The 14848-nt window shown below is 38.7% G+C and overlaps 1 protein-coding gene across 3 annotated transcripts in view; it reads left to right on the forward strand.

Moving 5' to 3' along the window:
- The first annotated feature begins 1985 nt into the window (after positions 1-1985).
- PLAT (plasminogen activator, tissue type) overlaps positions 1986-14848 on the forward strand; it is a 32487-nt gene continuing 19624 nt past the window's right edge. The window contains exons 1-2 of one of the 3 annotated variants that reach the window (XM_063448439.1): positions 1986-2045; positions 13510-13580. In XM_063448439.1, the coding sequence (XP_063304509.1) occupies positions 13572-13580 (9 nt within the window). In that variant the 5' untranslated portion in view covers positions 1986-2045; positions 13510-13571. Of the gene's footprint in view, positions 2046-11059; positions 11184-13509; positions 13581-14848 lie in introns of those variants that run through there. The other 2 variants (XM_063448440.1, XM_063448438.1) reach the window with 2 other exon arrangements.

Genomic DNA, 14848 nt, shown 5'->3' on the forward strand with positions numbered 1-14848 from the left:
TAAAAATTTAAAAAAAAAAAAAACATATCCAAAAAGCACTCCGATCGGTTCGGTGGTTTGGAATTTCCATCGAGGTATGGTTTTGACCGGCCACTAGGTAGAAGCCCATAATAGTTCCAGAGAAATTGTGGCAACGGCCGGTCTCAGTTTGAGGGTTTTTGTATGAAAACCATACACAATATGCGAACGCTTTTAAGTGTCGAATGCTCCCCCCATTCGGCAGTTTATATATTCCGAACCTCGTTCATATAGGTGGTCAGGAACTTGAACGGGCAACAGTTCCATATTCACCGGTGTTCAGCAAGAGTGTCTAACTGAAAAAATGTTCCAGGCACTCGACGACCAGGTACCACGGCCTGCATTCAGAGGACAACCCAGGGAAGCCTTTTATTGATAGTTTCCATTGTGGTTTTGCACTGGATACTTTGTATTCCACATTCTAATTAGGTGTTGGGGTGGTCTTCGTTCGGGAACTGAACCAGTGGCGTTTCGTATGGCATTCCTTCACAAGCACTATACCTATTCAATTTTTAAACAGTTTTTTTTGTTGACTGTCTACACATTGGTTGCTGTTTAGTAGATAGGAGAGTGCGATGCATCTTGTGTATTGTTTATTGTATAATATGGCCCCCAGCAGCACCCCATTTAAGCATGTTTAGGTGAGTGCAACCATCCCCCCATGTTTCCTATATATATTTGGGAGTCTAGCCAACTCCTTGGTTTTGCACCCCTCCCTGTTACAGGTGCCTCATCTCAGGTCCCTATTTAGCCTTGTACTGCAGAGAGCCTCAGATGGAATTTTTTCCCAAGTAAGTGGTTAATCTCATAAGAGCAGACATTAGACTGTGAGAGAAGGACCTGCCAAAGATGGGGTACATTGACGTTGTGGCAGGCTTATGCAATGTATGATCATATAATGTAACTAAATCCCCATTTTTTTTTGCCTAGATAAGGTGTTTTTAAAAAAAACTTTTACAAACTAATAAAATCTGTCAACATTGAAGTTGCTGTTTAGTAGATAGGAGAGTGTGCTGGATCTTGTGTATTGTTTATTGTGTATATATATATATTTTTTTTTTTTTAATATGAGTGATCCTATTTTTCAAGAATTTACTATGTTCAATTTGAAATACCATCTGCACTATATTGTGTTTATTTATACTTTAATATGTACCACAAGTCTAAGATTTTAACAAGATAACGTGGGGTAATTTCCCCTATACACAGATTTATTTTATATTAAGCGCTTCACTTAAGGTGTAGGTTTTACTTATACCACTTTACAGATTTTGTATTTCGGGTGTGGACAAGAGGGTATTCCACATAAATGTCGAAATCTAGGCAAAAATAACTGATCTGTAAAAAATGTTGCTAAAGTTTTTCTATTTTTTGCTATCTTTTGCCATTTGAATTGCCCGTGGGCTTCAATCCACTACTTGTTTAATCGACTACTTTAAAAAAGCACTCTACTGAGTTAAAAGTGTGTAGGAATGCTTTTAAATGCACGTTTTTATTATATAACTTCTAACTTTTAAAGAAGAGAAAAAAATGCATTAAATGTATTTTTCTTCTACAATTATAACTCATACGGGATTTTTTTTGTATTGTACTCTGTAAAATATTGCTATAAATGTTAGATTAAAAGTCTACGGACAGAGCTCTCTAATTATATCTCCCTCTTTTTGAAACTCTCCAGTGTTTTTACATATTTCGAATGTTGCCAATCTCGCTCCCTTCTCTCACCCTGCTAATAAAGAAACTGCTTTTTTTCCTGTTAAACTTCCCTGTTTCCGTCTATTTAGCAGAAAGAGAAAGGAAACAACAGGAGAAACTACAATATTAATATAAATACCTAAAAAAAAAAATTAATTGCCTGGGGACTGAGCGAGCGTATTACCTCAGCCATGGGGGGGCTGGAGATTAGTGACCTCATAGAATTCTGTGGACTCACTGACTCAAGACATCCACCCACAGCAGCAGCTTATAAAACAGGTCGCTATGGCTTATTCTGAGCATTCCAGAACAAGCACTACAACTACAGAGCGGTGAGTGAGAATGGCTTGGGAGACACAGTTAAAGAAAGTTTTGTTGGTGCCAACTTCGATGCTGGTGCACTAGGTTTTAACTCCTTCAGGACAAGAGGTTAAGCAAATTCTATGATATTATGACAGTTCTGGCATGGCATCTGTCAGGAACAGATTTTAGGGAGCGTTATAAGAAGGGCTGCTTATCTAAGTCTATCTGTAGTGTATGTGACATATTCACTGAAGTTGTGGTGACATGGTAAATGCCTTAATTTGGCACTGTGAGAATTATTTGATAAGGTGAAGATAGATCGATTGACTAATGGGTGTATACATCATTTACTCAGCAGGATTTTTTCCTATGATGTGCATGCTTTTAGGAAGGATATGTCATTGTATATATAATTTCATCATTAATACTATCGTCAGTCACATATGCTTACGTAATGATTTAATTACTCTTTATATAAATTAGTTAATAGGATTTCCTGCAAAATGTGTTTATGGGATGGATTAATCATTCTAAATTATTTGTTCAGTTGGCTTTCTTCTGCTATATGTATGTCTGTTGAATGCATTAATCAATGTGTGTTTGTATTTATATATATATTTCTGTAAGGCTTTTATCAGCAATATTTGTTAATGGAATGATTTAATGGTGATTATACCATGTTTTCGTTAAGATTCCCCTACGCTACATGTACTTATAAAATGGATTAACTGTATATACATGCAACTTATTTAGTTGTTATTTAATATAGTATATATTTATAGGATGAAGTAACATTACTGTACCAAGTTTAGTAATATTTAAATAGGACTTTACTCTGATATATATGCTCTTAAAGAATGGAATAGTTGGTGTATTCATTATATACTGTATTCAATAGATATATTCTATACTATAGGTATTATACAGAGTAGTTATAGAGAGCAATTCTGGTACAATTGAGTAATCTGCAGGAGCATTTCCATAGTGACTGGGAAACTTTTAGTATTTTGCTGCATAATTTCTATTTATATATATATATATATATATATATATATATATATTCCCCTATATGGTTATAGTAATATGTATTTATTTAGCAGGACTTTCCTGTGCTATGTGTCAATAGGAATATATTTTTAGGAATTTAGTTGAAGCAGGAATTGATGCTAGGTGACTTGCCGCTCAAACGTCAGTGCCCAAGGTTGGCATAGGCTGGTCAAACCAAGAGAGACGAAGGAAGAGATAGAGACCAAGAGCAGAAAATTGATGAGAAAATCAGTGGCTTCAAGCAAGGTCGAGAACTAGGGGCTTGAAAAGGACACCTGGCATGATGTAAGAAATAACAAGATCAGTCTTCAGAAGCCGAGGCAAATGGGAGAAGGGCCAATCTGGAGCAGTAAGAGTAAAGGACAAGACATGAGGCAAAATGATAAACTAAGCGATTGGGGTTAGAAACAGGACATGACTACATCTGACTTCTTTGACAATGAGCAGAGGACAAGGCGAATCAAATGACTGTCATAGCAAGGAGCACCTGTATCCTGGGCTACACCGATGTAATGCTGTTGGTCACACTGCTAGCTAAAAAAAGACTACAGTGAGTCACCGAGAGGGGACACATAATGGGTTGCTAGTTCCACAATATTTTCCTGGATAGCCATTATTACTTTATGTTCAAGGAAGCACATAAAAAGTACTGCCCTGACACATTTGTATGTCTATGCCTTCTCTGATTGTTTAAAGCAGTGTTCCCCAACCCCCGGGCCGCGGACCGGTACCGGTCCGTGGATCAAACGGTACCGGGCCGCCCAGGGGTGTGGGGTGTGCGAGCCTGCCGGCTAATGCAGGGCTGGCATTGCCCAAGTGCCAGCCCTGCAATGTGCCTGCGGACCGGAGGGGAGATCAGAGATCTCCCTCCCCGGTCTGCAGGCACATTGCTGACAGCCGGCAGGGGAGGGAGTGAGAGAGGACCCGGGAGCTCTTACCTGCAGCTCCTCCGGGTCCTCCTCTCGCGAGATTTGGAGCGTTGCCGCGGTAACCACGGCAACGCTCCAAATCTCGCGAGAGTGAACTCTAGCCCTGTAACTGGGCTAGAGTTAACCTCACCACCACCGGACCACCAGGGAATCCCCACCGGACCACCAGGGACTAAGAAATGTCCCCCCTCCTCCCAGTAAAGGTAAGAAGGGAGGGGGGACATGAATATATTAATTTTAATTAAATAAATTTAAAAAAAGCCTCCCTACCCTCCTTACCCCCCATACACACACTGCCCCACAAACACTGCCCCATACACACACTACACACACTGCCCCCACACATACACTACACACATTGCCCCATAAACACACTACACACACTGCCCCACAAACACTGCCCCATACACAGACTACACACACTGCCCCACAAACACTGCCCCATACACAGACTACACACACTGCCCCCATGCACACACTACACACACTGCCCCACAAACACTGCCCCATACACACACTACACACATTGCCCCATAAACACACTACACACACTGCCCCACAAACACTGCCCCATACACAGACTACACACACTGCCCCACAAACACTGCCCCCATGCACACACTACACACACTGCCCCACAAACACTGCCCCATACACACACTACACACATTGCCCCATAAACACACTGCCCCATACACACACTACACACACTGCATAAACACACTACACACACTGCCCCATACACACACTGCCCCACAAACACTGCCCCATACACACACTACACACATTGCCCCATACACACACTACACACACTGCCCCACAAACACTGCCCCCATACACACACTACACACACTGCCCTGCAAACACTGCCCCCATAGACACACTGCACACACTGACCCACAAACATTGCCCCCATACACACACTACACACACTGCCCCACAAACACTGCCCCCCACACACACTGCAACTCTCACACACACTGCCACCCTCACATACACACTGCACCGCTCACACACACATACACACAATTTTGAGTCTATGTCTTTATGTGACTGTGTTTGTGATTTTCTGACTATGTATGTGTCTGCGTGTTTTTTTAATATATGTGACTGTTTGGTTTTTTTTTTGTCTTATTAAATCAAAACAAGCGGGCCACGGAAAAATTATCAAACGTTTACCGGTCCGCGGCGATAAAAAGGTTGGGGAGCACTGGTTTAAAGGAACACCTTAGTGTTAGGAATACTGTATTTCTATCATTAAAGAGTCTCTCTGCCTTCAATAAAGTATATATTCTTGGGAATTCCAACTGAATTTCAAATTGCAGTTTAAATAGCAGAACTAAAAACATTTCCCACTTGGATTTGTTTCCAATTCCAAAAATGTGAAATTTGCTTTGAATTCCCAAGAATTCACACTTGAATAATCATGTAAAGATTAGGATTTGAGACAACAGGTTGCAGGGGAAAGGGGAGTTGAGAGCAAGAAAGATTTACTTAAGCAAATATTATATGGGTTGTAAGGTTGCTTAGGAGATAAATTAACACATTATTTTATTTGTAATTTATTTTATTACCCTTTATAAAAAACATTACGGGAATTAAAAGTTTTAGAAACGGTACATCAACCCTTCAGTTGGAATATTTCACACAGGGTCTGAAATAGTATGAAAGCAAAAATGTAAATAATAATTATTAATATTTTTAATACTAATAAAATTATTATCTTATCATAATGTCCACAAAATATTATTTTTAATATTTTGTCCAACAATTATCCCTACAATACAAATTTTCTTATATGCAATAGGAGATGACAGGAATTTTTATATGTAAATTTTCGTAGGTACATAAATATGGTCAAATATATTTTTAGTATTTGTAATGAGCCTAATGGCATTAGCAGCAATATAGTTTACAAAAAATGGCAACAAAATATAAAAAGAATGTCTGCAGTTAAAACAGTTAAAACATACATTTAGAAAATAGGATATTTAAAGTGTACTAACAATCTGTCTCAGTCTCTCTTAATGCCAACAAAATATGGGAGATTCATTCTCTCCTCCTCCCTAGTAGGAATGGTATGATCTTCGAAATTTCCTCTACGGTGTGAAAAGAGGAAATGGGGTGTCAGAGATGTACAGTGTAATATCAATAACCATAAGATGTAAAGCATAGCCGTGTGTAATACACAACGTTATAATATTGGCTGTTAGCATCACAGCTGCACTGCATTCATAGCATGAGACACAAATAGCAGCGTCGGCCGTCGGATGTGATTCTAATAAAGTTTCCTCAATGCTGACGGCTGGTCCTTATCATTTCCCACACAAGTTGTGTCACAAATTTCACTACGGAGCTTATTCACCAAAAGCCTTATTGTGCTGAATTATAAACCAAGTTGTAAATTTAGTTTAAAAGATGCAAACTGTGATTATAGTGTCTTGGAGAAATATTAAAAATCAGATATTTTGGTCTTAATATTTCAATCCAGTCTACAATTAATTACATTTCTATGTTTAGTAAATAAAACCATGTGTATACTATTTTAGTAGAGAATACTGCCACTAGCACCACTGCATAGCTAGCTATAAAGATTAATAGAAGAGTTTGATAATAAAGATAAATGTTTTATTGGTATTTTTTGTTTGTTTTTTTTGTTACACAATAGGACTTTCATCTTTTCTGTATTCAGTGTGTGGATAGACAGTGTATATCCCTTTCATCCTGGAGGTTAATTCTCTAGTGCAACCTTCAGCACTCCAGATGTTGTGAACTACATCTCGCCTGATGCTTTGCCTGCATCAAGGCTGTAGGAGCATTATGGAAGATGTAGTCCACAACCTCTGAAATTCTGAAGATTGCCTACCCCTGCTCTAGTCTGTATCTTAGTTTTTTTTTTTTTTTTACTATGTATGTTTGGAGTAAAGACCAAATTAATTTTAGGTTGAGACCCTCTGCCCTCGGCATCAGATTCCCCTTTCAAGCTGACTACAGGAAAATATAAATTTCAGGAGGTTTTGGATATATGATATGCATTGTGAGTATATACATCAAAGCACTATCCCTTTTGTTTATGTTTTACACTGTTTTTTTTAATTGTGTTTTTATCACATACATTTGCATTGTATATATTCCCAATGCTTTTACAACAGATTATTTAAATATAATTTAGCTCATTTAGCACTAGCACTATTTAATTTGCCTCCCATGTTGGAATTAGTGTAGGACCCACTGATATTGGGATACTGTGGCGTAGTGGTGGGTTTAACACAATATGACCATATGGTTGAACTGAATCCTCATATTTGTTTGCTGAGAAAGGTGATTTTAAATGTAAAACTGTATTTGTGTGTGTGCAGTTCCTTAATCTGTATTTTTATAAAGTTTGGTCTATACCGCAGCACCATTGCGGAGAAATGCATTTTCTGGGTGCATGTTTTTTTAACTATGGATCTTACTTAGTTTATAGCTTGGATTAAATATATAGCCATTTATGTATATGATGGATTTGTTGTGTATACAACAGAACTTTTCTCTAGTCTGCATCTTGTTCTAAAGGGTAAATTTGGTGTATATGCAATGTATGCAGCAAGGTCAAGAGTTCACCAGAGTACATCTGACTTAGTTAAGTCTAAACTTACATTCAGTAGCAGAATTCTAAAAATGGAGCAGTAACAATATAAAATGGATGTTCCTACTTATTGGTCTACCTTGAATTGTTATTCCCAGAAATTAGCGTTACACATAATGCCATGTTTATAAATACATCTTTGTATTTCTAAAGTTAGAATAACCTTTTAACAATGAGGTAAAAATTCTCCCTTCTTTTTATCTCATAATCTCTTGTCCAAATCAGCTCTTTTTTACGTATTAGAAATATTCACTAAAGTGGGAATTGTTTGGAATTCACAGTGGATTCACAGAGCCTTTCAAACTGTAGGCACTTGTGCAGAACCTAGGCAGTTCTGCTACTTTGACCCAAATGTGAAATGCTTATTTGGATTGACTTTGATTTCCAGACTTCAGTGAATAACCCAGTTGTTGTTTAGTGAATCAGTACCTCACAACATTAAAGGACCACTCTAGTGCCAGGAAAGCATACTCGTTTTCCTGGCACTAGAGTGCCCTGAGGGTGCCCCCACCCTCAGGGACCCCCTCCCGCCCGGCTCTGGAAAGGGGAAAAGGGTTAAAACTTACCTTTTTCCAGCGCTGGGCGGGGAGCTCTCCTCCTCCTCTCCGCCTCCGTTCCTCCCCGTCGGCTGAATGCGCACGCGCGGCAAGAGCTGCGCGCGCATTCAGCCGGTCGCATAGGAAAGCATTCATAATGCTTTCCTATGGACGCTTGCGTGCTCTCACTGTGATTTTCACAGTGAGAATCACGCAAGCGCCTCTAGCGGCTGTCAGTGAGACAGCCACTAGAGGAAAAAGGGGAAGGCTTAACTAATTGATAAACATAGCAGTTTCTCTGAAACTGCTATGTTTATAAAAAAATTAGTTAACCCTAGCTGGACCTGGCACCCATACCACTTCATTAAGCTGAAGTGGTCTGGGTGCCTAGAGTGGTCCTTTAACCCCTTAAGGACACATGACGTGTGTGACACGTCATGATTCCCTTTTATTCCAGAAGTTTGGTCCTTAAGGGGTTAAGCAAGTGTGTCTAATTATGTTCTTATACTGCTGTGATTTGCCAAACATGTGCAATAGCCTCCAATGGGTCCCTATGGGGAAGCATTGTATTGGAAATGTAAGTAAATTGCTTTAATGTACCAAGGGTGTATACTTTAAATAGTTACTGAGAACACTATAGGATTCGGAATACGTTTGTATTCCTAAAGCTAATGTGCTCCTTTACATTTCATCTATACATTGTGCTAGGAAAAATGCTCAAATTTATAGATTTTAATTTTAAATCTCTTTAAATTGTTGGTCCCTCACCTGTAAATCAATTCTTCAGCCTAGATTCGACAATACCTCAAAGAAGAAGAATTGAGTGACAAGGGAGAGCAGGTAAATCTGCCATAATACTTTGGATTCCGGTGGCTTCACTTGCCAAGAGCCATTGTTACTACAGGGCCTGTGGAGTATCCTGCAAGAATACAGGATCTTCCATAGATAGATTCTCAGTTGGGCAATAAGGTGCCATAACCATCTATTGCTTATCATGTGAGATGATACATGTTCCCATCATCCTTTGTGAGCAACAACTGGTGGGAAATAGCAGCAGAGACTCTACCTTTTATCCCACTTTGTCTCATTTATATCTTTACGTTGTGTTGGAATTTCGAGATTCTCCGGGTTTTTACTAAAGTATGAATTCAAAGTGAATTTCAAATTTAACGCCAGAGTAGAAAACTAACAGCATAGCCGGCCTTCTTTCAATTCAACTATTTTTTGTACTTAAATTAGAAATTCACTTTGAAGTCGCTTTGAATTCTCACTTTAGTAAATATGCCTATCGTGTAAATTTAAACCTGGCAGAGTTACTTTAAATCTTTACAGCCTAAACAAACAGTGTTCAAAAAGGTTTCGCCAGTAAACCTCAATTGTTTTTAAATATGGAGAAACGAAAAGATCAGCAGTTTGATATATTTTCCAGTAGTGATTTAAAATGTAAGAGCATATTGTAAAACTCAAACTCCCACCACACTGGCTAGTATCCTTACATCTGATCTTTGCTATGGAGACTGGCTGTTGGTTCTCTTATCTAAGATGAAAACCAGAGCGTTCCCAGGCATGTTAGAATTTTTACCGATTTGGTCATTTCCAGTTTGATAGTTTTAGAGTAAAGGGCCGGGCAACTCTTTTTTGCGTCATTATTTTATACATTCCCAGAAGTGATCATTTTTACACAGATAAACTATTAAAACTTCCTGTTCTAAAACTACGCTGACCAATTATAAAACCAACCTTGTGTTCTAAAACTACTGCATCCGTTTCAGTCAAAAAACCTTGATCAGTTAACAGAGAGCACTGTGTACCTGGAACCTTGGGCTGCCGCCTGGTCCGCCGTGTTTTTGTAAACGCATATCATTTATTCATTGTTGAGTGACTGCAAATATATGAAAATAATTTTTTTTTGTGAAACAAAAAGGTCTGCATTGGTAAACCTGCAGAGACTAGGTCTTTGCACCATAACCTCTTCATTAAATGAGCACTCCACACACATAGGATACTTTAGCTTGCTGAAGTGTTCTGTGTGTATAGTGTATAGTGAACTTTCCACTCTTAATTTGAGTTGTGATAATGTGATTTATGACACTGTGTCCTGATTGGACATTTCCCTTTGTACTGTTTCCCAGAAAACTAGTAAAAGCTGATTTGCTAAAAAAAAAAAATTTTTAAATTGCCACTTTTATAAGTTAACCTTGTTACCCACTCTGGCTGTCAGTCAGACAACTTGCTCCTTCCTGGTTCTCAAGGGGCCCGATTGCTCAGAGCACCAACCTTTCAAAGACTTTGAATTTAGCTGCATTAGGAAGTCAGTGATTGGACAGTCACAGAAAAAAAACAACATTATTAAATGTGTGCATGGTTCATTGTGGGGAATATTTATTTAATATATTTATTGGGGGGGAGGGGGGGCAGCAGAGTGGAATCTGAAGTGTATGTGGTGCTAACCATTTTATCTATGTGGAATTCTGCTGCATTTAAATGATGCATACTGCATGACATCCATGTTTATGTGCTTCAAATCAATATGTATACATGATATGTCTCCAGCAAAGGAAGACATGTTGGATCTACACCACTAGACTGCCATACAAGTAGAAAGTCAAGGCTTCTGTTTTTACCATGCAAAGGGAAATAGTTTGATGCATTTTAGCCTCCATCTATCCCTCTGGCCAGAATGGAACTAAAAGTGAAGCAGGAGGGAAAAGAAAAATAATTACAAAAAACAATAATATACATATTTCTTTAAATACAATAATAATTTAAATTTTAAAAATGGGCATTTTCCCTGTATAAATATGTATGTGGGATGTGTCCAGAACTGTCTATGTGGAGGCTGCAAGGTTACAAGTTTAAGATAACCCTTGTGGAGAGCAGAGATAGCCTTATCAGCTGCAGGAGGCTCTCGGGCTCATTGCTGCCTGTTTACATGCTGGAAGCACAGCAGGGTGAATAATTCTGAATCAGAATGCACATCTCTCAGGTATATGTACCAGCTCACATCACCGACATAGCTTGTAGGTAAGGTCATCAGCATGGAATGACTCATTCAATAGGTGTGAGTGTGTGTTTATCTGACAGTAGTGATGTATGTGTCACTATATGTATTAGTTAGTAGAGAATGTCAGTATCATTTGTTCTCGCTTAGCCTTTTATCAGGTTATTAATTCTACAACTTGCAACTCATTTGTCAGGCATCTCCATGGGAAATTGCTGGGTATTATAATGATGGCTAATCAGGTATTTCTGAACTACATTTCCCATAATGCTCAGTTACCCTTAAATAGATTGTCAATGCATTATATCAATATTTTGTTAAAGGGATTGTCTTTATAAAATTACCCATAAAATTACCCATAATTTTAATGCATTATAAATATTTTATTAATGGGATTGTCTAAGGCCCATATTTTAATGCATTACATAAATGATGCATAAAAAATTGTCTGCAGTTGCAGGCAGACTCTTCCCACACCAGTTGGAAGTGCAAACCACACCAAAAGAGAGCATTTACTAATGTGCAGCAGTCAGTAATTTATTCAACAACTTCTCTCATTTGCTGTGATTTGGAACTGCAGCTGGTGGTCTGGGATTTGTGAGATATGTTCAGACCCCATGGACCAGAGATGGTCCTTATTGGTAGGGTCCCATCCTGATCTGGGCATAGCTAGTGGCTGCTGTTTGTCTGGGGATTTGCAGCAGCTGAAGTATCTTTTAAGTTCATTTTATTTCCTTATTTTTAGATTTAATTTCCATATTTTTAATACATTATAAAATTGATGTCACTTCCAGCTAGAGTCTCCCTTTAAGCACTCTCTGTGGTTTATTATCCGTATCAACGGTGATTATTGCAAGCTTCATAGAGCGATATTTCGTTTGGTTCTAGTGGTCCTCAGACAAAGTAATTGCAAACAGCTCCGGTAAAACTGCTAATCTGACTCATTTGATTTATTATTTTGGGAACTTTGCCAAACTGGATATTTTGTAACATTGTAGTATTTTTTTAAGAGAACAAATGTGCATGGAGATGAAAAGATAGAAAGCCCAGCTCATCCACACAGAGCTTTATGTCTAAACACTGAAAACACTGAGTGTATCTATATAACATTTTCCAAAGCTGTTCTCTCTCCAGCTTCTATTACAATGACAATAAAAGGCAATGCGACTTAAAGAGACAGGAAAACAGCTTATTATAGCAGCCATGTTAAAGGAACACTGCAATCACCATAAACACTACAGTGCACTGCAGTGGTAATGGTGCCAGGAGTGATTTGGTTCCATCCAGTGTAAACAGTCAAACCTTTTTAGATTCTAGAGTCCACTGGCCACCTGTCCCTGCTTCTCCATCTGTTAGTAGCTCCTGCTGGCTCCCCTGAGTTAAGTCCTGCAGTGCAGCGTCAGCTCATTGGCTGAGTTGGGCCCTGCACCACCACGCTCAGCAATCAAAGAACTTCTCTCCTTGAGGCAGGGAGCGGTGCATGGTAGACCCAAAGTAAGAAGTCAAACCTTTCTAAAACAGTTAGACTACTTACATGAAGGGGGCGGGGCACTCCAGGCATCATAACCACTAAAGCATGCTGTAGTGGTTATGGTGTTTGAAGTGTTCCTTATAAAGACATATAACATGCATTAGGCAATGTTGTAGCAACTTCAATAGCCAAGACTGAAAGTGATACCTCCTGTACCTAATAATAATAATAATGAATCTCTTTGATATTATGTTGAAATTGTACTCTGATAATCTGATATAATTTTAAGATTGTACACTGGAGGTGTGGTAAATGTATAGTAAATGCTTCATATCGCTAATTAGAAAACGTAATAGGCCCCTCGGATTAGGAAAGCATTGGTTTATGTTATAAAACACTGCAGAATATGGCTTTTAAAAATTTCTTTCCTTTTTAAATTATTTTTAAAATTTTGATTAAACCACGTAAAATATAAGTAAAGCAGTTCTCACAATGTGAGGTGAAACAGACAAAATGGTCAAAATTTTGAGAAATACACATAAACAAACAAAATAGAGCAAAACAATGGAGCCCAGCCCAAATTACACCAATTTATAATACGGACCCATACTATGGATCTTTATATATAATAAAAATAATGATAAAAATAATAGGTGTTTGGGTCCTTCTACCAGCCTCTCCACATGGCAGTGAATGCTCCTGTATTACTTCTCTGTGGTTCTCTAATCTTTCTTATTCCTCTCCCAACAGAAAAGTTCTCTCCCTCTTACTGTGGTCATCTCTCCCCCTTCTCTCTCCCCCACCAGTGTCTTTCTCTTTGTGACTAACTCTTTTGCTATGCTGCCCTCTCTCATCCATATCCACTCATCTCTCTGCAGCTGCTGTTAGTCTGCAAGGACAATACAAACCAGTCCAGTGAAGAGTAACAGAACAAGGAACCATGCTGAAGGTAAGCAGGCTTACAGCAATAGTACAGATAAGTATCCCTCTCTCCCGTGAAATAGGGAGGTGTCTAACAAGGTATATTCTTCTGAGAATTGAGCTCTCTATCTAACAGCTGATGTAAGGTCAGGTCAGAAAATGCTCGGTTACTATAAACAAATATAAGAACAGGCTCAGATAGTGCTGATTTACAAGTAACGTTTTTTGGTTGTTAATTACCAGGACAGGCTCAGGCTGTGACAGTGTTGGGTTTATATCTAATGTAAGGTGATCTGACTGCAGATTATCAGGACAGGCTCAGGCAGTGCTTGGTTTATATCTCATGTAAGGTGACCGGACTGCAGATTATCAGGGCAGGCTCAGACAGTGCTGGGTTTATATTAAATGTAAGGTGATCTGACTGCAGATTATCAGGACAGGCTCAGTTTGTGCTGGGTTTATATCTAATGTAAACTGATCTGACTGATAATACCAGAAGTGTTTACTTTATATATCTTATATATCTGTGTATGTACTTGTGTCTTGTCCACCAACTGCACAGCTTTGTGGAGTATGTTGGTACTTTATAAATACCACTACACATTAACCCCTAAATTACCCTAAAACACTGCATTATCAGGAAACAGGAAACTCTACTCTGCACATTAACCCCTACTCTCCAATAACACTAAGAATTAACCATTGCACTACTTGAATACTTACACTAACATTAACCCTAATTAAAAATATAATGTAATCTAAAACACATATATTTCGATGAAGCATTTATTATGTAACTTTCTAACAAGCAGATTATTCAGGTTTTTCCTGGAAGACCCTCTAGATCTAACAACTAATGGGAAGTTACCAGACTAACAAACCCAAAAACATGTATTTTTAGCCATGAAACTATCCAAGACACTGATTCATTACAAATGGTTTTTATTACAGCTACTAGGCTGTGCTGCAATAAGTAGTCCATGGAATACTTTTAACAGTAATAATGTATGGTTGTTATATGGTCATGCCCACATTGTGCATCTGTTAGAGGAACTCTCTAGTCAACATGGACAATACAGCGCTTTGGTGGTTATGGTGCCAGGAGTGCCATGGAATCCTCCCAGTAGTCAAACAGTTTGCCAATCTACTTGGGGTCTACCCAATGCTGGCCGTCTTCTTAATGGGAGTTGGAAGCTAGGCACTGCGGTTTTAGACACTTTCAGTCAAGGAGCTGGCCCTACAAGACAGGGTTTAGCTCGGGAGAGCTTTGTGAAGCTCCACACAGCAGCTTGCCGC

Source organism: Pelobates fuscus, chromosome 3 (assembly GCF_036172605.1).
Source record: "Pelobates fuscus isolate aPelFus1 chromosome 3, aPelFus1.pri, whole genome shotgun sequence".
Taxonomy (NCBI): domain Eukaryota; kingdom Metazoa; phylum Chordata; class Amphibia; order Anura; family Pelobatidae; genus Pelobates; species Pelobates fuscus.